The 24,126-nt window shown below is 31.2% G+C and overlaps 1 protein-coding gene and 1 long non-coding RNA gene across 2 annotated transcripts in view; one reads left to right on the forward strand and one right to left on the reverse strand.

Moving 5' to 3' along the window:
* The window catches only part of LOC129967168 (hemocytin-like), a 141,093-nt gene that overhangs the window by 69,713 nt on the left and 47,254 nt on the right, over positions 1–24,126 (reverse strand). The window contains exons 24-34 of the mRNA XM_056081865.1: positions 23,202–23,332; positions 18,735–19,029; positions 17,019–17,365; positions 16,500–16,832; positions 14,160–14,492; positions 11,301–11,494; positions 9,992–10,196; positions 8,119–8,145; positions 7,955–7,984; positions 4,304–4,548; positions 367–472 (exon numbers count right to left, since the gene is read on the reverse strand). Of these exons, the coding sequence (XP_055937840.1) occupies positions 367–472; positions 4,304–4,548; positions 7,955–7,984; positions 8,119–8,145; positions 9,992–10,196; positions 11,301–11,494; positions 14,160–14,492; positions 16,500–16,832; positions 17,019–17,365; positions 18,735–19,029; positions 23,202–23,332 (2,246 nt within the window). The remainder of the gene's footprint in view (positions 1–366; positions 473–4,303; positions 4,549–7,954; positions 7,985–8,118; positions 8,146–9,991; positions 10,197–11,300; positions 11,495–14,159; positions 14,493–16,499; positions 16,833–17,018; positions 17,366–18,734; positions 19,030–23,201; positions 23,333–24,126) is intronic.
* Positions 1–24,126, forward strand: part of LOC129967169 (uncharacterized) — a 100,736-nt gene that overhangs the window by 69,501 nt on the left and 7,109 nt on the right. The gene's annotated exons all lie outside the window — the stretch shown is intronic.

Consider the following 24,126-nt stretch of genomic DNA (forward strand, 5'->3'; position numbering starts at 1 on the left):
GAATCGGTGAAATCGGTGCAAAGGTTAGGGCTGGATTGATTTTGCCAATTATTTTAACTATATAGCTAACACATCTCTTACTCAGACCTGTAGAATTTATTTCATATGCATTTTCAAAATGAAATTGAATTTGGTTAACCGATTTCAATCCTCAACAAACAAATTCACAATAACAAAAACACTTGAGGACTACTATACAGGGTGTTCCAAAACTCATGATTCAAATTTGAAAGGTAGGTCATGGTTTTAATGCAGTTGGAGCGCTAGGGGCAATCTCTACATTATAAAATGCGGAGACGAAAGAGCTACCAAGAAAAAAGGAAGCAATAACTAATGAATTTAACAAACAGGTCATAAGAAACTTACGTCTTCTTACTGGAGGTTGAACACCACAGAATGGGATTATTTCACAGTGTAAATTACCTTCTAAACACTGGCATTTTTCACACGTTTTATAGACAACAGCTTTCGGCTGAAAAATGAAAATAATATTATGGCTTTTCAACTATCAGATAAATAGAAAAATACATTACATAAAATAAAGAAACAAAGAAAAAGAATATTAGTGTAATGCATATAAATTTTTGAAGTCTGTTCCATTAAATTACAAATAAGTTTCTATAAATTTCCGCTAGAAATGTATGTAAAAATTAAAAATAGATATTCAGTACAAAAGTAGTAGTTGTGCAATATGTTGGTACTTCGTCACGTTATTTGGGGAAAATTTTCTTATTAAAACCAACGCAAAAAAGTTTTAGAATTTAAAGAAAAAAGATTAAGGGGCAATTTTCTATTTCACTATACAGAGTTATTCAATTTATAGCTTTTGGAAGCTAATTAAAATTTATTGGTGTGAAAAATGATGAACGAATTCTTTTGAAGTCCTTCCTGTATCTTGTTAACAATATATAGAAAGAATAAACGAAAGATTATTTCAGAAAATAAAAATTCGAATAAGAAATTTAGGTATGAAATTGAAGAAAATCAGAAATAATAACCAGAAATTTTTAAACCAGAAATAATAGATACCAGTTACATATGTGGACATGATTTTCGAAATAAAATAAATAATTTTGCAGTAATTAAATATTTATACTATACCGTTTATACATACATCAACATATCCTAGAAAACAAAAACAAAAATGAAATGCAGATTTGGTATTAACTATTATTAAAACAAGAAATTCAGTTGTTTTGTATAGTACCTTTTGTATAGTACTATCTTTGCAAAGTACAAAATCGGAATTATTTAATTTCGAAAAGTTTTGTTCAGTCCAATCTAACACATAATACTGAGCATTCAAATCTGGTCATAAGCTTCTAAACTGCTTTCTGTAAAATGTATAAATATAAAACTTTAAGGTATGAGATGGGAAGAAAATAGGCTAATTTTTCTTTTGACGATGATAACCGACGGTTTATTTTTAAAGCAAAACCAGTTACATACAGACTACGGGTGACGGCCTTTTTTGCCTTTTCCATATATTTATCGTTTGAAATGCAAAAACCGAAAATCGTTAGGTATAATTTCACAAGCATAACAATTTTTATGTTTATGTTGATGTAATAAAATTTTTTATCCCACAAGAATTAGTTTAAATTGCATATATAGAGAAATTTATAATCCAATAAAAAAACAACCAAATACATTTCCATTGTTGAACATTCTGCATATTTCTTTACAATGTGTTCATATTTTTAAATTTCAAGAATCATAAAGTAACTTATGTTCATAGATAATTTTTTAAATATATATATGACGTTAATATACGCCCAGGTTTTACTATTGCGTATTGTTTTATAATGTATATTGTTACAAATCTGTAATTTTGCTAATCGGCCCGAATAGTGTCATCGTAAGAAAGACAATTGTACGATCTGTCCTGTGCATGTTGAGTGGATGCCGCGTCAATAACCTCGGAGCTTGGCGACAAATTTGGCGACCGTTTGGCGAGTTGGCGATGAATTTGGCGAGTTTGGCGACTAAATGGATACTACTGGAAAGTTCGAGAACTTTCACGATCCATCCACTAAGACCCAAGATACAGCCAGGTACGCCCTGATTGGTCAGAAGATTCTAGCCCCGCCTCCCAGAACTATAAAAGACGGACACTCAGAAGTCGTCGTGTGTATCGTCAGAAGTTGTGTGGATAGTCAGAGGCGGTGTGTGGTGAGCAGTTGGAGTCGCCGACAAAATAAGGTCTTGGAGGATTAGACAGCAAGAAAGCTGCTGAACTAAAGCAATTAAATGAGCTGCGTCATTACGATTAATTTGCGATATTTGTTGTAGAAGAAAAAATTTTGTAACAATATTATTAAAATCTAAAGAATAGACTACATGATATAAATACACTGCATGACATGACTATTGATATTAAGATGAACATTTTTTTTTTCCCGATTCCAAAGCTTTATTTGGTAATAATTCTTATTTGTATAGTTTTTAATAGTATCCTATAATTAACTTGTATAAATATATTATAGTAATCAGACTAAGTGCTTTAGTAAATACCAGCATAAAATCTTTTTAGAGAATGAAAAGACAATATTCAAATTCTCGCTATATAGTTCGGCAATTATGTTTGACACTAACATAGCATCTATCATTTTATTACCATCATCAAGTTTCAATATCAGTAACTACTTAAGTAGAAATTCTGCTCATGATGCAACTCCAAAAGGAGAACAAAAGTGGAGTAATATCCGGTGAACGTGGTGGCCATAATGTTGTAAAATCTTTTTCGGTATAACTGACAGTAAATTTTCGTCTAAGCACAAGGGAGTGAAAGAAAGCCAATAAGTGAGGGCGAGTCTGCTTGTTGATAAACTATCACAAATTGAAATTTCTTTTACTGATCTAATATATAAAAATGGATTTGTGTCTGTTCGTACTTAATGCACTGCCGTACCGTTCATCCAATTGTGATAAAGCTTTACCAACTTATTGTCTGCATTTGCGCGAAGGTCATAGGCATTCTACAGTTATTAGCATTTATTTCGAACACAATAAAATTTACAAACAAATCGTTTCATGCGTTTCTATGATTCAAAATTATTTAAAATTCACAAAAGAAAAACAGTAACTGGCACATGTCATTCGGAGTTGATCGCACATATATCAAACAAAATAAAATTATTACGATTGATGCCAATCAAAGTGAAATCGAAAATATTTAGGACAAGATCGAATTTTTTTCTTTCTCTTAATGAATAGTCATTTACACAAGATATTGTCATTCAACGGGCACAATATTTTCCAAATATTATTCAGAGTTTATCTCGCATATAAATAATAGAATTATTATTATCGATGCCGATCAAGGCAAGTTATATATAGTGGAAATGTTCCAGTGCAAACAGCAATTTTTCTATTTATTCAGTGAATCGACAAACGATACTTCGGTTATATAAGCGTATATCGTACTGAATGCTTTGTCAAAAAATATGCCACCTACAATCTGACCACAAGCAAATCTGAGCTTTTTAAATAAACGATTAACAACAAGCGAACAATGAAGCAGATCGTTTACGAATTGCAAATTCACGTGCTTCAAATTCTCAAGGTCAACACACGGCTAAAATTGCAAACAAAAATTATTGTCTATCCTAAAGCCCTTCAATAATTAAGTTTAAAAAACGAATAAATATTATTTATACTTTACCTTTATACATCATTCAATTTCAATGAATATATTGACAAGAAAATAAACATTTTTTCTACCATTTCTAATTCATCAAGATAGCTATTTCAAATTTCAAACGATATTTTCAAAATCATTTCTTTTGCGGCAGCAACGCGTCGGGTACCAGCTTGTGTAGAATAAATAAACGCTGAGTGTGATGGTTGATTCGGCGATGAAAAAAAAGGGGTACTTATTGGTTAAACGAACCACGTCTTGGCAAGACCGTGGTAATAGCCGACAAGAAAATTAACGAACATTGACTATATGTAAGCACGATGAATTCGCAACAAATAAATAATAGTGAAAAATTGATTTTGCCCTTTACATGTTTACAGGCTTCATGGTCCCAATCATGGTTAAATATCGAAAAAAGACCTTAAAAAGTTATTATGCATACGGCCGCACCAAAAATTCATCTTAGTTTTCTCTGTCTCTGTTTATAAAGCAAAAGATAGATTCTTCAAGATTGGAGAATCTATGTACATGTTGCGTTGGATCATACATAATACTTATTGTACACGATGTTATTGCTATGCATGTTGTGATCAGACGAAATACTTATTTACCTTTTAGAAAACGTTAAGTATAGATTATGTGATCAAAACCAGTCGTACTTACACCAGCAGTTATTACTTCATTTGTAATATCATCTGTGTACACACAAGGACACTCATCTTTTGGGACACAGTGGAAATAATCTCTCCAGACATAAGGGAGTTGGCATCCATCGATGGGACGACAAGCAGGAATGCAGCCACTCTCAAGAAGACTGCACTTCTCCACCGTTTCGCTGGCGAAAGAAGAGCACATCTGACTGCAACTATAGGCGCATTCGTCGTACACTTGGCCATCCGGACAGGGATCTTTATAGAAAAAAAAAGCATAATTATCAGTGTGTATATAATAAAATTGGGTTGTTCGTATCAGTTTGTATGAAATAAAATCTTCAAAGATTTGTAGATTTGTGTATATTTTTGTTAAGCATAAAAAGAATGATAATAATGCAAAGGATTACGCCTTAAAGGTGAAATAAGGATTCAGTATGCAGTACCTTATATAAATGTCCTAATAAGAAACTATTTAAATTGTTACTACAGGGAATTCTGCGTTATATCGTTGCATCTAATTAAATATAGACGGTAATATAGACAATAACGGTAATATAGACAGAAACTATTGATGTACGAGAGCTGTCTAGAAAGTACCTTGAATTTTTCCTAAACGAGAATGACGCTAGAGAGGCACCAGTGTGCACATTAGGAGACTACAGCTTAATGCGCGTACTTGAATTTTTTTTCCGTATTCGAGTACGTCAGCCGTTACCTGCTGGCCGCTAAAAAAGGTGCTGTTATAAGTGTTAGTCGGATTTTTAATTTCTCTCAAGATGATTGAACGAGTTGAGTAAGATGCTAAGATACTGTTCTATCAAAAGCCTGATGATTCTCAATGTGAAGACGATTTGTGCGATTCAACAAGTGTCTAACCGATATCATGGCGGCAACACAAGAGAAGGAGCGGTTTAATCGATTAAAAAATGACCGCATTCTTGTCATCTTCCAACCTCCCTACTCACCAGATATGGTCCATTGCGATTTCTGGTTGTTTCCGAAATCGAAGGTGCCGTTGAAAAGATTCCGTCTGAGAGTGCAGAAGAAATAATGCAGAACGTGAAAACGGAGTTGAACACCATTCCAAAAGAAGCCTTCTAGGAAGGATTGGTGGGCTAAGTGTGTGAAGACACAAGGAGCGTACTTTGAAGGGGATTAGTGTCCCAATTTCGTCACGTAAGTAATATATCTTTTCTGTCCAAAGACAGCTCTCGTATAAGAACAGAATTTAGTTTTAAATGTGAATAGTCAATATTCTATGAAGCAAAGCTTTGCATTTAGATAGATACTTTTTCATTTCATGGATTTCTTTCTGTAATCATAAAAATGGAAAACTGTAACTTAACTAATTAGTTATAATACAATTCTACATGCAGTCGAAATGAATTTACTTTTAACTATAGGGCATTTCAAAATAAGGGCTTTTTTAAAAACAATTATCATTCGGTGAATTGATATTATAGATTTGCCTAGAAATAGTCACAAAAACTACTGAGTGATATTTGAAATATTATTTATTACATGACATCTGTTTAGTCGAATTTTTAAAAAGAGTCAAATATATATAAAAGATTCATTCATTTCATAAATGGACATTCGATAAATAATTCTACATTGTGATTTTTAATTAATTTACACAATTGAACTAAAATAACTTAGGAGTTATTACAGATAACTTTGCAATATATTTTTAACTGAAAGAGCATGGGGGAAAAAAAAACTAAATTGATTACGTCTTTATAATGAGAACCTTCAATAGCTTAATTTATTCAAAAAGTTGAGTGAAACATAGATTCAAGTATTCTTTTTTAAAAGTAATTTAAGAATATTTTAAAATCAATAAAATATTTTAGCTTCTTTTTTGTAAAATAAATATTTTATATGACTTTAAAGACAGATATAATATCTGGTAAATATTACGGAGAATATAGAATTCGAGATAAACGATTTGGTTATTGATTGGACGGCGACTCAAATTTCAATTCACTGTTAAAGGCTTAACTTGGTCTTTGAATGTTGAAGACAATTTTCGTAGAAATATTGTTATCGAATATTGTTGTAGAATATAATGATATTTTGAAAAAAAAAAAAGTATAAATGATATTTAATATTCATAGCTAGCTACCTTTTGCGGATGTGTGAGAAGTTATTTCAATCCAAAGCTGCAAATTAAATAAAACTCGTACTGAATATCAGTTTAGAGTTCTGGCAGTAACACTGAACCAAATATTCGACGAAGAAGCATTCGTAGCGGCCTCTAGTGGGAGTTTGAGAAGTTATTTCAATCTAAAGCTGCAAGTTAAATACTTCATATCAGCTTAATGTTTCGGCACTGACGCAACCAAATACCCGCCAAAGAAGACTCTATATTAACTACATTAACGATGACAGATCTTTAAAAGAAGATGCCTGAAGAAATTTAAAATTTATTGAAGGGGATGACTACGATTCGAATAAATTAATGCATTTTCAACTTCCTATTGTTTGGATGTTTTCTTTTAAGAATTTTGTTTTTCGAATAATTATTTTCAGCCTTTTACGAAATGAATTTTACTTAATGTTATTTCTTTAATGATTTAATTTTTTTTATCCTTAGTTAACAAATTTTTTTTCAATAATTAAATTTTCTTATGATTCCGTTTTATGAAAAACAAACGTTTAAAGGATTTAATTTTAAAATTGTTTTACCTCGGTTGAAAATGAGAAAAAGTCTCTTTTCACTAATTATTTGACAAAAAAAATTAATTATTAATTATTATTTAAAAAATTAAAAATTAATTAATTATTTGACAAAAAAATATATTGTGTTGCCCAGAATGTAGTATCATAAAAGCTGTGAATGTCAAATACATGCATTTCAATGTTCCGCATGTGATATGATGCATTGGGACATATTCAATTTTGCTGATAAATTAAATATTCATAGAATTTATCAACATTTAAACAATATAAAAATTGTGATACATTAAAAAAAATGTTTTTCACTATTAAATTTTTTTATTGTTCCGTTCTTGTTTTCACTCAAGAGATAATCAATAATGGAAACAGCTATATTCTCCACGGATATTTTTAAAGAATGATTCTGCAATTAAATTTTAAAGGTAATAATATATAAGTAGACGAAAATCTTGGAATTTTGTTACTTTTGTGCAAATGTATGATTATAATAGTTGCACAGGAATTTAATCATTTAAAAAATCTATTCTTTTTTTAACTTTTTTTGTATTATAAAAGCATACGCTTCACTTTCCACCTTGGAAAAAAGATCTAAATGGAGGTGAATGAAGAATTAATTTTCAAACTTATTAAAAGTATTATTAGAGATGTTAATTTAAGAGATGTTAATTAGTTATTTTTATTGAATTTAATTTAATTTCATCACTTTGGCAACAGATATTTATTATTGTTGCTATCGAGTTTAGAATATAAAAGCTACATACGGAGTTAGAAACAATATTTTTCATTACAAAAAAAATTATTCCTTCATAAGAAAAATTTAAATATGAGCAAAAATATCTCAATTCTCTGTGTAGTTGTTTCTGTAGAAATAAATTTACACAAAATAATGATAAGGAGCACATATCGTGAATACGAAAAAACATCATTTGTTTCTTTCCCCTTTAAATTAAATCAAATTATTCATTATTAAGGGACTACTCACTTGCTGTAGTGGTTGGAGCGGGCGTAGTTGCTAAAAAAAAAAAGAACAAAAAAAGTGCTAAGTGTAGTTAATCAGTTCTAGATTCTAATAAGGCGATTATTTAATATATTTCAAAATATTATTATTTGTACCTTAAAAAATGAAACATCACACTAAATACTTACTTGTTGTAGTAGTAGGAGGTGTAGTTTCTAAAAGAAAAAGATTGCATTAATTTAAAACGTATAGATATATTTCAATGAAAGAGAATATTATGTTGATTACCAAAGTAATTATTATTAAGAAACTAAGTCATTATTAAAAGACGAAATCAAGAAACTATACATTAATTTTAGGTAAAATGCAATTTACATTTTATGAAATTAACTGAAAGATTTATTAAGCGTTTTCAGTGGTTTTAAAGCAATGCTAAACTATAGTGTTTAAATATGAATACATTTTACAAGTATCAAACTTCTTAGTTACTAATTAGCTTGATACTTAAAAAAATGCAATTATTTCATATTACAAACTAGCTAAAAGGACTTTACAATTACTTGAGAATGATTTTAGTTGCTTTTATTAATCTATATACATTAAATAAAAATGATTTTGATATAAATGAATCTGGCAAAATCGAACTTTTGTAAAAGTTTGAATAACCGATGAGATAGTTTCTCATCAAAATTCCACATAACTTACTAAGTTCTCTTTTCATATTTTTCGGTTATTTATCAAAGACTGATTTAGCTTATTTTGATAGAGTGATTCTGATATATTTTATATAATAAAAAAAACAGAATTCTTTCATTAACATTTCGATGTAATCTCGGCAGTGAAGTTGATTTCACATGAATTAGTATTAGTGCATATAATCATCTACCACCGTCTGATATTCTCAGTGGAATTATAAAATATATCCCCGTCCCTTTTATCTGCGTCATTATCGAATGCACAAATTGTGTTTTGGTATCAAACAACACAGCGATGGTTTATTTTATATGTTTCAAGTGACGGATTTATTGATGTGCGAATAAAACTAAGTACAGTTTCAAATTGTAGAATCAAACGAATCAAATTGTAGATGCTTGTAGCTAATATTTTATTTTTCATTTTTTTAATTTTGTATTCGGAATTGTATTTTTTTTTTTTCGAATCACCATTTGTTTCAATCCGATTTCAGTGATTAATTTTGATTTGTTTGCAAATAATATGGATGGGTGAGATTCCATTGCAAGGACACAAAAACTTGCAATCCCATTCCAAGGACGCAAAAACTTGCAATCCCATTCCAAGGACGCAAAAACTTGCAATCCCATTCCAAGGACGCAAAAACTTGCAATCCCATTCCGAGGACGCAAAAACTTGCAATCCCATTCCGAGGACGCAAAAACTTGCAATCCCATTCCAAGGGCGCAAAAACTTGCAATCCCATTCCAAGGGCGCAAAAACTTGCAATCCCATTCCAAGGGCACAAAAACTTGCAATCCCATTCCAAGGACACAAAAACTTGCAATCCCATTCCAAGGACACAAAAACTTGCAATCCCATTACAAGGACACAAAAACTTGCAATCCCATTACAAGGACACAAAAACTTGCAATCCCATTACAAGGACACAAAAACTTGCAATCCCATTACAAAGACACAAAAACTTGCAATCCCATTACAAAGACACAAAAACTTGCAATCCCATTACAAAGACACAAAAACTTGCAATCCCATTACAAAGACACAAAAACTTGCAATCCCATTACAAGGACACAAAAACTTGCAATCTTTTTGCATATTTACATTTAAAGTGCACTGAAATCAAAAATTTTCTAAATTTCTTACGCATTCTGATAATGTGCATGATATTTTGAGCTTTCATTAGTTAATCAATGATATTTAGATCTGAGGTATTGCTAACAGGATGATAGCCCGGGTAACTTAACGGATTGAACTAAATTTAAAATGTCGAAATTTATTCTAAATTCGAGACAGAATTTTTAAAACTATACATATTTTATTAGATATGAAAAAGCAAAAACTGGATTGCAACAATAATTTACTCACTTGGATAACACCAATCATACATGCACAGCAATCGTATTTCATAGTCGTAGCACTTTCCTATTTGATCTTGGTTGTGGCAGACGAATCCGTGTTCTAAATCGCACTTCAGATTGTGTTGTTGGGACAGCTCATAGGAGTGATGAGTTCTGGCCATTCGGCATTCAATGTCCACTAGATCTTTACCACCACACGTTTTATATAGGTACTGGAAAATTGAATTAAAATGATTATAAAATTTTTTGTTATGTTATGTCTGATGCCATAAAATTAGTGGTGGCAAAAACCGTATGATTAATTTAATCCCTATTAATTATTTATTGTATTTTTTGATAGAAATAATAAAAACATAAGATCAATTGCAGCTAATATACATTTAATTATAGGAAAGAACTGCTGAAAATTGAAGCTTCTCACATTTTTTCCCCCTTGATAATCTATTTCAATGTGCATGTATTATTTAATGGCATTTTTAATACAATTTATATCTTAATTTCCTAATTTTTATCTTAAATTAGCCCAAATTAACTTCATTCGAAAATGTTCTCTTATTTTTTGATCCAATCCCCACTTTTTTTATTTAATTATTCTTAACACCCGCTCTAGAAAATGGTGACTTTCGCATTTCCCACACACAGAGCTGAGGGATAAAAATCCCTAATGCTTACAGCATTCTTTTAAAGATACCCAAGATTCCCTTGTCACGTGGCAAAGAAATCCCTATCAAAATCTTATAATAAAATCACTGAAGAGAAAAATTTCTCACACTTTGGTCTTATATCGCGATGTAGACAGAAGCTTCTCTTATCGCTTTTTCTATCGCTGTGCATATATGGCTCCCGTGGTGAAATAAATCGAAGTTAAAACTTTCTACATGGATGTCTTTGTAATTTCTTTTTGCTTATTTACATTGAAGATGTTAATGGAGGCACTGCAAAGTTTTCGAAAGACCAAAGCTCATTTTATTGACAGCATATGCACTGACTTAACCCTTTGACTTATGAATTTAACTAACTTCCTAATTAGATAACGCATCATTTTAGGGATAAATATTATTATTTTATTTGCTAATAATAGAAACGAAATAATTATACATTTTTAAAGGACTTTTGAAATTTCTTTTTTACTTATTTAATCCTTTTTACTTAATCGCAGATTTAAAATTAAAAATTCAGTAACTCGAAGCGCGAGTCGGACATTTCATTGTATGCAAAGACGTTAAGAAGTGCTGCTTTAAAATAATCATTCTTGTATTTCATATACAAGAAAAAAAATCTGTTTAAAAATTTAAGGGAAACTGTTTTATATTCACTTGTATTGTGGCTAAATCTTCTAAGTCTCCATCGTCATTTTCTCCTTCTTCAGGAGTATCTGTGTTTATCCACGGCGTCCAACCGCACTCAACCGGAACCGGTTTTATGGGCACAGGAGTAGTCGTTGTAGTTGTTGGAGCTGCAGTTGTAGTCGTTGTAGTTATCAATTTTGTAGTTGTTTCTGGAGTTGGTTCTACAGAAAGGGTTGACAGATTTCCAAATAAGAGAAATATCTCGAAAAATATTTTAATTAGGCAAGCATTAGGATTTAATAACGAATCAAAAGATTTCTGAAACGTCATCTTAAATCTGAACAATATGCGGAATGATGTACCGAAATTTGAATTTTGAAGTAGCTCATTTCTTTACTGCTGTGTGAGTAATCAGAATCAAGATGTAATTTTGTGACTTACATTTTTAAATATGTTTCCAAAAAATTTTCTGATTCGGTCAAAAAAAATTTTCTGATAATTTCGGTAACTCTAGTAAAAATTGCAGTATAAAATCGATATGATTGCCTTTAAATTTTCTTAATGTACCCTAATAAATAGTGCCACGTGTATTAAAAAGAGAAGTATTAATGACTTGATATGCCGATAAATACATGATATTATTACAACATTAGGTAAAAGGTTTTGTTCATTTCAAACGTTCTTTATTGACAAACTATCTAGTATTCATTTTTGGATTCGGAAACTCTCAGTGCTTTTGCGCATTCTGCATATACCATCCCTTAGCGAAGTACAATCATTGAACAGTGGTAGTCTCAGGATATTAAAGGAGCAGTATATATTTTATTATTGATACATATTTCATCTAACAGATTAATTTGTAGCTTGTTTCATAAATTCATTTGGTTTTTCATTGCGATAATTCAATAATACGAAACAAAATTTTATAAGAATTTTTAAAAATCTCAAGATTATGTAGTCTGAAACAAATGATTCTTCAAGTCCTACGCTGACTTCATATTCATCATTATTCTGTAAATATTTCATATAAATGCAAATTTTTGGTATATTGTGCACTTGATATATTACTATTTTATAGTAAAATTTAAAAAAAAAAAAACATATTTAGCAAAAACACGGAGGTGTCAAATTGATACTTACTTATCCCGTCTTACATCAATGTCATTAAAATCAAATCACTCAAACATAGAAATATGAAATGATAAGATTTTTAAATTAGAAAGGTTTTACTGCGCAAATATGAAAGAAAATTTTAATTACATTGCACTTTATTAGGTGAAATAGATCTATCAAACTACTGCTCAGTTTCTTAATTGTTTGACTTTTTGGTCGTATATACACAGTTTGGTGAGCGATCTATTACAACATACCATATTCCTTGATAGCGATTCTCAGAAAATACATAGTCATACCAAAAAATCTGAATGACCGGCCGTTCCGTTACAACTTAGGTCACATTACAAGCAACCACGCGCCTACTCCTCGAATGACTTGTTTTGATGACAGTGACTTGACTTTAAAATGTATGGTTCATCATTGGAGATGGTTTCAAAAGACAACAATATTACTTTTGTCGTATCCACAAGGGAAGTGAGAAACAATCACCACAGCGAAAGCTTCTCTTTCTGAGTTTCTTCATGGTAGGCATATAAACAACTGAACTAAAAATATTCTTTGATTTATTTGCAAGTATAGAATTTAAAAAGTGACTAAACACAGTCCCTAATTTTTTATAGAGAAAGTACAATTAACCTTAAGATTAACATTTATGGCCTAACTTTAATTCTTAACTATAAAAAAATTGCTATAAAACAATATCATTACTTTGTTAGTCATATTCGCAGGTTAAATTCCTGCAATTATTTTGATTAGCAACCAAAATCAGTATTTATGATCTCATTAAGGGTCTATCTATACTGTTTGAATAAAAAAAATAATTATAAGTGTTTTAAGCTTGAAGTATGCATGCAACCTAATGTCTCCGTACCGGAGCCAATGGAGTGCTGAGGGTTAAATTCAAGGTTTGTGGATATTCTAATCATTAATGTTCAATTATATTAACATCCCATTTTAAAGCAACACTAAGGCTATATTGGAGCTGCCCTCGTAATTTTGAACTGCTGTTAGATGACGAGGACGAAACCTGATCTGGCATTACCCTTTCTCAAACTTCCGCATCATACCAGCGATAGAACGTTTGGCCCCCGAGGATTTAGCGTGCACCAGACACGCTAAAGACGGTTCTTCGGTGGAATCGAATCTCGAACTTGAAATCTTCCGGCTCCGAAACCGAGACTTTACCACTAGCCTTCCACCGCCCTCTAATCATTATTGATAAATATGGTTTAGTGGAGTGAGATGCGCGAGGATAGCAACCTGGGACCTTGTGGTTCGCAGTCCAGTAACTAAACCATGATACAAAAGCGTACGCTCGTGTAACGTCTTATATGCTTATTCACCACCGTACTCTCCCTCCAGTGAGTCGGAGGTGCGATCAACGATATGGATGTTGAGTGGTGATGTATTTAGCTGTTGTTTAATGGGCCTACCCAGTTGAGTAGCGCCAAGCGTTATGGCGATCGTGTGTGAGTGAGTGGTTGCTGCGTCAAGTGAGTCTGACGACTTTGGTTTGCTGCGTCAAGTGAATCTGACGACTTTGGTTGCGGGTAAATGAGGCCACAACAGCTGTTACGAAGATTGAAGGTTCATCGTTCGAGGTCACCAATTTAGCGGTATGTGATGCACCGAGGATAGAACCTGGGACCTTGTGGTTCGCAGTCCAGTAACTAAACCATGATACAAAAGCGTACGCTCGTGTAGCGTAGTTGTTAGTTGGCTTTTATGCTTATTCACCACAATGGCAAGGAATTCGTATAGCAAACTTACCACAAGAGCAATAGAAGCGGACCATAAAATTCGGACAATCTTCACCAATGATGAATTTTTCGCAGACGAATCCTGTTTTCTTCGAGCATTTCAGTCCAAATAAATTCAGCGACGAATAGTCAACATACTCTCCATTGACGTAGGCTTTGCATTCTACATCCGTGATGTTCCTTCCTTCACAGACTGGGCCTTCCTTTTGTTCAATATTTTCTATGGTTTCGTCATCACTAGCGTCACTGACACTTGGATGATCGACGTCGTAGAATTGCGTCCATTCTGATATGCATTTGGGAGCCACAGGTGTGGTCTCTGGAATGACCAGAGGCGTTGTCTCTGTAAGTTGTTATTTCAGAATTAAAAATGATATTTTTTCCTGGTCATCAATTAATATGTTACAGGATTGAAAAAAAGTGTCAGAAACAACAGAAAGTGACTATTTAATGGACATAAAAATAATACTACGTATTCGAATTTGTAAAGCGTACCAGAACTAAGAAAAACACCCATGGGGAGAGCAGAAAATAGAAAAGGAATAAAGAAGTGAGAAAAAGAATACGTAGATATGTAGTAACAGGTTAGTAGTCCGATTTAGCTTGGTTTCTCTGACTTTACTATTATGTGTAATGGACAATTTGCCAGTTTAAAGAAAAATCTTAAAATCCTATTAGTTTATATTTTCTCGGAAAGAATTTATATAAAGCGAATTGTTATTTAAAATCTATTAATAAATTTTATAAATTCATAGAAATAATATTCTGTTGTTCTCAAATATATAACATACATTAGACCAGTTTTCTTGCGGTAAAACGGTGCTTGACGGATTAAAAAAAATTATTATCCAAGTAATTTGTATCCCAAAATATAAACACTTATTTTAAGACAATTTTTTCATCGCATATCTATATAATGCATTAAACCTGTATAAATATAGGGTAAATGTCTAGAAAGGAAGCAGATGAGTTTCTGCACAAGTAGATGATTTTGGATCGGGTATTTAAAAATAAAGTTTGGAAGAGTATCTGAAAACGCAATTTGCAGACAGAGAAAATCAAGATGCCGCATCTTTGCACAATTAGTATCACGGAATGTTTAAGGAAGGCAATAACAAAGAATATAAAAATTTTGTTCCTCTCTGATGATTAAGATGCGAAAAGATTAAGGAGGCAGAGGATGGTCTAATCAAAATTCGTCGACATACCTTTTTTGATGTAGCACAAGTTCTGAAGCTTTAAATGCTAATAGCAGATGTGTCAACTGACAACATTACAAATCGTAACAAATGACTTCAAACTACTCATTATCTCATGCTAAAACGCAATACTTTGATGCAATTATACATAGTGCCTTATCTATTAGAATATTTTATCCCCTTTGAAACCTTCTTAAACATTCTAAAATCAGGTTTGCATCTTAATACTCTTCATTTTTCAAGGAATAATCTAAACACAATTTGCCTTTGATTAAGATTTTTATTGCCAACATTTCTTCAATCGAAATGATGGTGTCTGGAATGATTTGTTTTAGTATTTTGGTTGTAAAGTTTATTTACAACTTCCAATTGTAACTGAATAAGAATTGTTGACACAAATATAAATCGGGGATTTACATAAGAATTGCGTTAAAAAAGGTATAATGTTTCAGAAGAAGGCTATTTAATGATAATAGCAAGATGTATATATAATAAATTTACATTTGAAAAAGTTATTCATGAGTAAATTAATCTGAAAAAATATCTTCTAATAAAATAAATCAAAATACGTCTGCGTTCACGCTCTACGGAACAGAGAGTTGTCTTATTGTTCGATCAAAATTTACTTTAGATGTATTCTGGAGAGTGGAAACGTGTAGCTTGGATTGAATTTTTAGAATTTATAATTAGAATTTTAATTAATAGAAAATCCATCAAGATTTTGACGTTTCTCGCAATAACTTCCGAAAACATAACAAAACTAGTATATAGTATATATGTAATACAAAACTAGTATTTATTTTATATAAAACTAGTATAAAAATGAATTAATTATTAAAATAATAGTATTTTAATTTGATACTTAAAAATTCTTCGTTGATAGAAAAATGAAAAAGTTTTGCATAAAATATATAATTCAAACTAAACACTACTAAGATTCACGATGAACTAGCTGGTCGACCAAGGCACTATTTATTAATAAATTATTTTAATTATTTAGAAGATAATGCAATGACAACATCTGTCAATGCCTCTACCTGGTGTAAAGAAATTAAATTATGACATGCTCATATACCAAGTACGAACAAGTACTTCTGTTTAGAATAAAAATCTACTGACTTACAAATGATTTAATATTCCAACATTCTTACCTTCGGGACCACAGTAGCAATGAACTCTAACCTCAAAATCATCACATAATGGACCATTGCATATAAATCCAACTTTTTTATTGCAGATTATATCATTGGTATCTTCTGTTATGTACTTCCACGTTCTAGTGCTGCGGCATTCAATATCATCGATGTCTTGATTTGCACAGAATATGTGATTAACTCGGAGTCTTTCTAAAGTCTCAAATTCACCCTGTTCGCTTGGCAACACTGAGCTCATCCATGCTGTCCAGCCATTTGCATGACACTCAGGTGGTTGTGTGATGAGGGGTGTAGTTACAGGGGGTAAAGTTGTTGTTTCGAGCATAGGACCTGCATATTAAATTCTGTGTATAAATTACTCATAGAGGAAAGAATACAATTAATGCAACTAATTTGAAACGATCGTGCATGATTTCAAAACAAAAAATAATTACACAAGCGAGAAATTCCATTAAGGAAGAAATTTGATTAAATTTCAAAAATATATTTTTGATTAGTAATTTCATCAATACCTACCGCAGTCACAATACATTCGAATTTCATAGTCCTCACAAATTCGTCCATTTTGGTCAGTATCAACACATACCAGTCCAGTTGGAAGTTCACAGATGACATTTTGTCCAGCTTCTTGTGCTGATATTTTAGTTTCTGCAACTCTGCATTCAATGGTGGTCATGTTGGTAAAACCACAAAATTCCTCGTAAGTGGCCTTTAGAGAAGGACTGGTCAGTTCTTCGAAATCTCCTCCTACAAAAGAAGGCGTGTTCATCCACGGAGTCCAACCAGTCTTCAAGCAAGGACGGAGCGGTTCCTGTTTAACGCAGCGGCTCCCCGTGCACTGGATTGAACCTCTATGGCAATGACTATAACCAGAAAATATTCCATTGAAAACATTCATACACATCCAAATCAATAAACAATTCATATACAAGAAAATCTCCCAAGTAAAATCAAGCATTCATTACTAAAACTTCCACACAGATAAATAACCATTGATAACTTTATCTTTCCGAATCTTAAGATATTAAAGATAACAGAAAATATGCAATGCGAAACAACTGTTTAGAAATATTTTTAAAGTCAAAGAACATCGAGACGATACATTTTCCTCACAGTTCATTATTTTTACAGCAATTAGTCAAAACTTTTCTGTGATTCTAAAATTTTTTTCTAAACATTTCAAGTTTTATTTTTTGCTTACAAAAGTCTGTAAAAGGTGTCCAACACGAGCTTTATTACATACTTTTAAAGTGATGGATATGATCCAGAAGTTTTAAGCTTTGGGTAAAATTCAAATATAATCATAAGGCTTCAGGTGGAATTTTTTTACTATGTTTTCTGTCTTGTATCTTTTTATATTTGTCTGCAATAGTACTGAGATTAATAAATGCACATTGATCGACAATTTCTTATTAATGGACCTTTTGAGGAAAACTCCGAAATCTTAACATTTTAAATACAACATCGTGCTGTTTATACCTATTATGAATGGAAATAATATGAGAACTGTGTAAGTGCATAGTAAGCATTCGATATTTTCTGTTATTTTACATACGTCTTAGGTCTTTTTAAATCCATTAAAACATCACAATGCAAGAGTTTGTACTACTTTCAAATTATAAAACAAACAATAGAAAAGAAACATTTCTATAAGCATCTGCAGTATAATGTGTTCTTTCTAAAATTTTGATGACATTGTTAAATTAGGTTGCATTAACTTGAAAATAAAAAAAGCGGATTTGTAGCATGTTTGAACGTTGTGGTTCAAATACGAAACCTTTTTAGAGTCTCTAAAAGCCTACGTAATATCTCAAATTTTGCAATCCTGAAGAGAAATCTGTGTATATTTGTGCATAAACAAAATTATATGCATTTATTTTTAGGAACTTGTAATGATTCCCTACTTGTAATCTTAATAAACAGTTAAATTTATTTTAATATGAAGTTTTATTTAACATAATATAATGAATGATAAAAATAAAATTAAAATGCTTACCCAATTCGTTTTCGTTTTATTTGATTTTCAACTAAAATCAAAAGAAAACTATTTCGAATAGAAAAAATATATTGCTATATCTCATTCTTGGAGATAAAAAAGATTTTATGCTTATATTTTTTCAAAGATAATAACATGATTATTTCAAAAAACACGACATGGAAGTACAAATCCTTTTAGGCGTAGATGCAAAAAGAAGAATTTATCGGTTGAAGACGCTAAAAGTTAGCACATACCATGACTGGCATGGGTCTGCAACTTCCAGGTCTGTTACTCTGTCACCTTCATTATAGATGACACCGTTCACTTCCAAGCATGGTACCACGCAGTCCACTTCTGGTATGCACTTGTATTCGACTTCGTTGTTGTAGATCTGACCAGCAGGACAGGGTTTAGGATTGCAGCCCTCCACACAGAAATCATTCGAGCATGCTTCTTCGATTCTACCATACCGGTATTCGTTCTCGCAAGTTTTCTTCGGGCATGATGGTATGCAACTGTCATAAGTAGCACATTCTTCGCATTGGATTGCTGAAAGAAAAAACAAAAAGATTATAAATAATGAAATAAAATGTGAGTAATAGTGGTCGTTTCACTATAAATTACTATGCGATCGAAATCTCTCATAAAGTTATTTATTATATAATAGCGAATTCTTATTATCGATTATTAACATTGGAACTAAAGTTATCAATTATCTTTCAAAATTAACAATATTTAATAACATTTTATAATGTAATAGCATTATATTAATGAAACAAAATAATCAACTTTAATTGAAGTGAAAGATTTCCATTTTCCTTTTGACTGGCAGTGTAGAATAAGTAGTGGAAGATTTCTATAGAATATTTCAGGGGATCTAATTAAATGTATCATTTTCAAAAAAACATATATTTCTTAAAACTGCAAAATAGAATCTGAGAAAGCATTCGAAATGAAACTGTTCTTGTATTATGGTAACTCTCAAACTCAAAACTTTCTTTTTAGAACTTCCACAATTTTTCTATGTTGATTTTATTCAGAAATGCCAAAATAATTCATGATAATGCCGTTTCAAATTACTTCAAAAAGGGAAAGATTATTTTTTGGCTTCTGGATTAGTTGAGAATCAAAATATATGAAAGATTTTCTTTTCGTTATTCAGGAAACGGGACAATTGAACTGAAGTTTCTTACACAAGTTATATCTGTTGTTGTTGTGTTGGGAATTACGGCACTTTTACAAGCCCGCTGACAGTTATCTGTTAGAGATTTAAGCCGAGTGAGAGTCTCAGTTTTTTCAGTATATGGGCCAAGAGTACGACGTAGCTACTTCATGCGTCACATTCTCTTGCACAACCCCTTTTTACAGGGGAGTACATTCACACACCTTATAGAAGAACACAGAAGAAAAACAACCATATCCGAACCGGGACTCAAACCTGGGACTCCCAGATCACAGGGAAGACGCGCTACCCCTATGCCAGGACGCAGGCACAAGTTATGTCTATTAATCCTTACTATTAAAGATAGCATTATTGTGCTTTTACAACTTTCAAGCGATTGGAGGAATAATGGGCTAAAAAGCGAAATAATCGCGGGAAACACTTGCATAGGTAAAAAACACTTAGGGAGAATAAAAGAGGTAAATTTTTCCTTATAATAATATAGATTAACTCTTATTTATTTCCTACTATTAGTTCACACTCTCCCTATATATATATTTATATATCTTGTTTAAATTTTCAATCGTTAGTAAAATACTTTTTATTCATCCACTCAAGTTCAGATACATTTTTTTAAACTTTTAGTGGATGGCACTTCATGTTAATACAGTTTTTTCCAAATATCAATTAATTAATTAAATTTGCCCAGTAATTTCAATTTGTCGCCAAATCCGTCACCAAGTGGCCAAATGGTCGCCAAGCTCTGAGATTACTAAAGCGACACCCGATCATAAATAATATAAGATATATATAAATAATATAAGAAAATAAGTAGGAATTGACTTAAATTTTTTTTATATATTACTTGTTTTTATTACTTATGTCAAATAAATATCCAATGATATTACTCTGCCTCTGGTGTTATGCTTATTCTACAATCTAGAAAAAGATTCCGTAAATCAAGATTATTTAGATTCTTTTTTTTTCTAGATTTCAGATGTAATTCCTTTTAAAATTAATATAAAATATCCTATTTTTCTTTAACCAGCTATAATACTTTTAGTTTATGAAAGTTATTACAATAATTTTTGTATTTAATAAAACATTCAAAAAATTATTATTGGGTTCAAATAGCCCTTAGGTTGAACGTATGTTTCATTTCCTTATACAATTGTACTCTAAACATCTGTTAGATTCAAATAAGACACATCATTCAGTTCAGGTCATTAGTATAAGTTCCACTGAACTCAAGTGGCATGCTGCAAAAACATATGAATTGCACCGGAGCATCCAGACAGCAGTTACCTATCGGACAATCTAAGAACTAGTATAAGAAATAATTCACTAAACTGATGACTTGATCCTATTTATCATTTAGGCTTCAAAGTAACTCCTTACAGTCGAAGTAATCCTAATCAAAGTAATAATTTAAAATGTAGTAAATATCCCCCCCCCGCACGAAATACTTGAATTTTAACAGCTTGCATTGTATTTGCAATATTAACGATCATTTATTTTAAATACAAAAACCAATTACTTATTCCTACCAAACTATGCATTTGGAAACAGATTTCGGTAGGAATTTCTGCCAGGGACAGATTTGCATCACCAATTCCTTATGATCTCTGTTTATCTTTCAAGTCCATAAAAATTATCTAAATTATTTTTATCTCCTCCTATTTTACAAATGATGCCATGAATAGGCTTGAAGAATTTCCGATTAATTATAATGCTACTTTTCGTTTTTTTTTATTTTATTATTTTGCAAACGGCAGGAAGCTTAAAAATTTCATAAACATAAATTTGAGTATTACATTATGATCGTAGAAATTCCGAGAGGACCAGCAAAAAATGTAGCGAAAGAGGGAAAACGTTGGATAAGGAGACGTAAGAGTAAAGAAAATACTGTATTTAAATATAGTCTGTCAAAAAAAGTATTGGGACACCAATAAGTTCACAAATTTTCATTATAATATTTCACTTAAGTATACAAATGAAAGGAAAGCAAATAAATAAAAATTATTTTGATATATACAAATCATAATAATTCAAATAAAACTCTCATATTAATGCAATTATAGTTATAATTGAAAATAAAAGAAATAAAATAAAGAAACGTGCTCAAAAAAGTATTGGGACACTTCCCAATAAATAAAGAAAAACAATTCAAACTTAAATGTTAACATCTTAATGGGCCGCCGTTGCTTTTTATTACCTCTCTTAGTCTATTTGGCACGGATTGGACCAATTTTTTGCAAAATGATCCATCTATTTTGGCTCTCACTTCGATGAAATATCTTTTTTAACTCTTGCTTTTTAGCAATTTGATGTTTATATAGTTTTTGCTGCAAATAATTCTACACATGCTCAATGGGATTAAAGTCTGGACTTTGTGCAGGAGTCTTAATAACAGAAGGACAGTGGTAGAGGATCCCTTACTTGCGAATATCAGTGATGGGTCCTCTATGATTCGGGTCATTATCTTGGTAAACTTAAAAATGTCTTAAGATTCCCAGCTTACTCGCACATTACTTTAAATTACGCTTCAGTATGTCAATACAGACATGTTTATTCATTGCACAACCAATAAAGTGTAAGTTCCCGACACCAGGGGTTGCCCTACAACCCCAGACTATTTGATTGCCACTTCCATATTTGACAGTAGGTCGTAAATTTTTGACATGCATAGCTGTATTTGGTTTCCGCCAACCGTTTTGATTATCATCCGATCTGAAAATGTTATATTTGCTTTCATCACCAAAAATTATATTTTCCAAAAATTCTTTTGGCTGTTTTACAACCAACCTAGCTTGTCGATTTGCTTTGCTGATGTAGTACTTTCTCTGAGGTATTCTGCCATAATATTTGTGTTTTCTTAAAACACTTCTGGCAGTTTCAGGATTTACAGATTTTTTCCAATCTTACTTTTACATTGCAGAGTCAACTTTACTGCTCTAGTTTCTGGAAGTGAGTTCTAAAGTGAACTTATTTCACAATCCACCTTTTTTTCGCGTTCATTAAATGTTCTTGGACGTCATGATCTTTGCTTGTTTTGAACACTATTTGTTTTCGAGAATTGGTTAATAATGTTAAAAAAACCTCAATTTCAAGATATCTCCTATACAGCGAAGAGATTTTCCATTTTGACAATGACAAATTACAAGATATCGCACATTACCGATATATCTTTGTTTCTTGCCATTTTTTTATAACTAATCTTATCTATTGTGAATTTTATGTTTAAAATTATAATCTAAAAATGTGGTAGTAAATTCAATTCCATTGATGCATTATGTATTTGTTGAAGTTCTCATTTCAAAAGTGTCCCAATACTTTCTTGACTCCTATTTTTCTTTGAATTATCTTTAAAATGCTAGTTCAAATTATAATTCTGAAATACCAATAAAAGTTTTCTTACAGACTCTACACCAAATGTTAAAATATTTCTTAATCCATCTTGTTTTTTTATTTTAATGTGATAAATAGTTTTATAAATAGCTTTGTAGTTATTCAAGCCAAGTGCCCCAATACTTTTTTGAGTGATTGTATATGTACTCACGGCAAAGCTCTTGGGATCTCCATCGTATCGAAACTCCATGGATGCTGCATTCTTGTGCGTAGGCTGCAATCGCCGTGCAAAGACAATCGCAATCGCCTCCCATATCGCAGCCACACGAATCGAAAACGCATCTGTAATAGAAAGAAAATCGTTTGGTTCAAGTAAAAATTGTTTTCTTTTGCTTTCGCATAGTTTTCTGCAAAACATATGACGATGAAAATAATGGAATAATTTTTAAAAATTTATTTTGTCACTCAAGAATTATCAAATAGATTAAAAGCATAAAACGATTTTATGACAGCAATATATATGAGAATTTATTTGTTTGAAGGTGAATATTTGTTTGCATGTTTTTTAACAGAGATCTACAATTATTTGTCATTTTTTTTTTGTAGAAATTCGACACATATATTTTTCAATATAAGAAGAAGGTAACTGTCAAGATTTTCAAAGTCTAAAAAGATAATAAATTTAAAATTATAAATGTAGTAAAATTTTCATGTTTTTTTATATATTATCGGAAAATATTATCTCATAAACAATTTTTTTCATTCGCACAAAAATAAGATAATTGTTTTTAGGGAAACTAATTTCATTTTCATTCAATTTTTTTCTCCAGCTTCAATAATTCTAAAAAATTTAATTTGATATACGATATGCAACAATGTTTAAAGTGTTGCGATGAAATTTAAACTGATTTCCTTTTTCCATCAATCATTCAATAGCATGTTTTCACCAACGTTAAAATGAATATAAAAGAATCGCTTTCCATGGATATCAAGTCAGAAATGAGATTTCCCTTCCGCTTTTATTTCGAAGTGTATACATCTTTTAATTTGTACGAATCGTAATATGTAGCAGACTAGTTTCATTACATTCGTGTTTTTCTATCTTGAAATAAAATTTTTAATAAACGCATTCCATA

The sequence above is a fragment of the Argiope bruennichi genome, chromosome 4, assembly GCF_947563725.1.
Source record: "Argiope bruennichi chromosome 4, qqArgBrue1.1, whole genome shotgun sequence".
Lineage (NCBI taxonomy): Eukaryota > Metazoa > Arthropoda > Arachnida > Araneae > Araneidae > Argiope > Argiope bruennichi.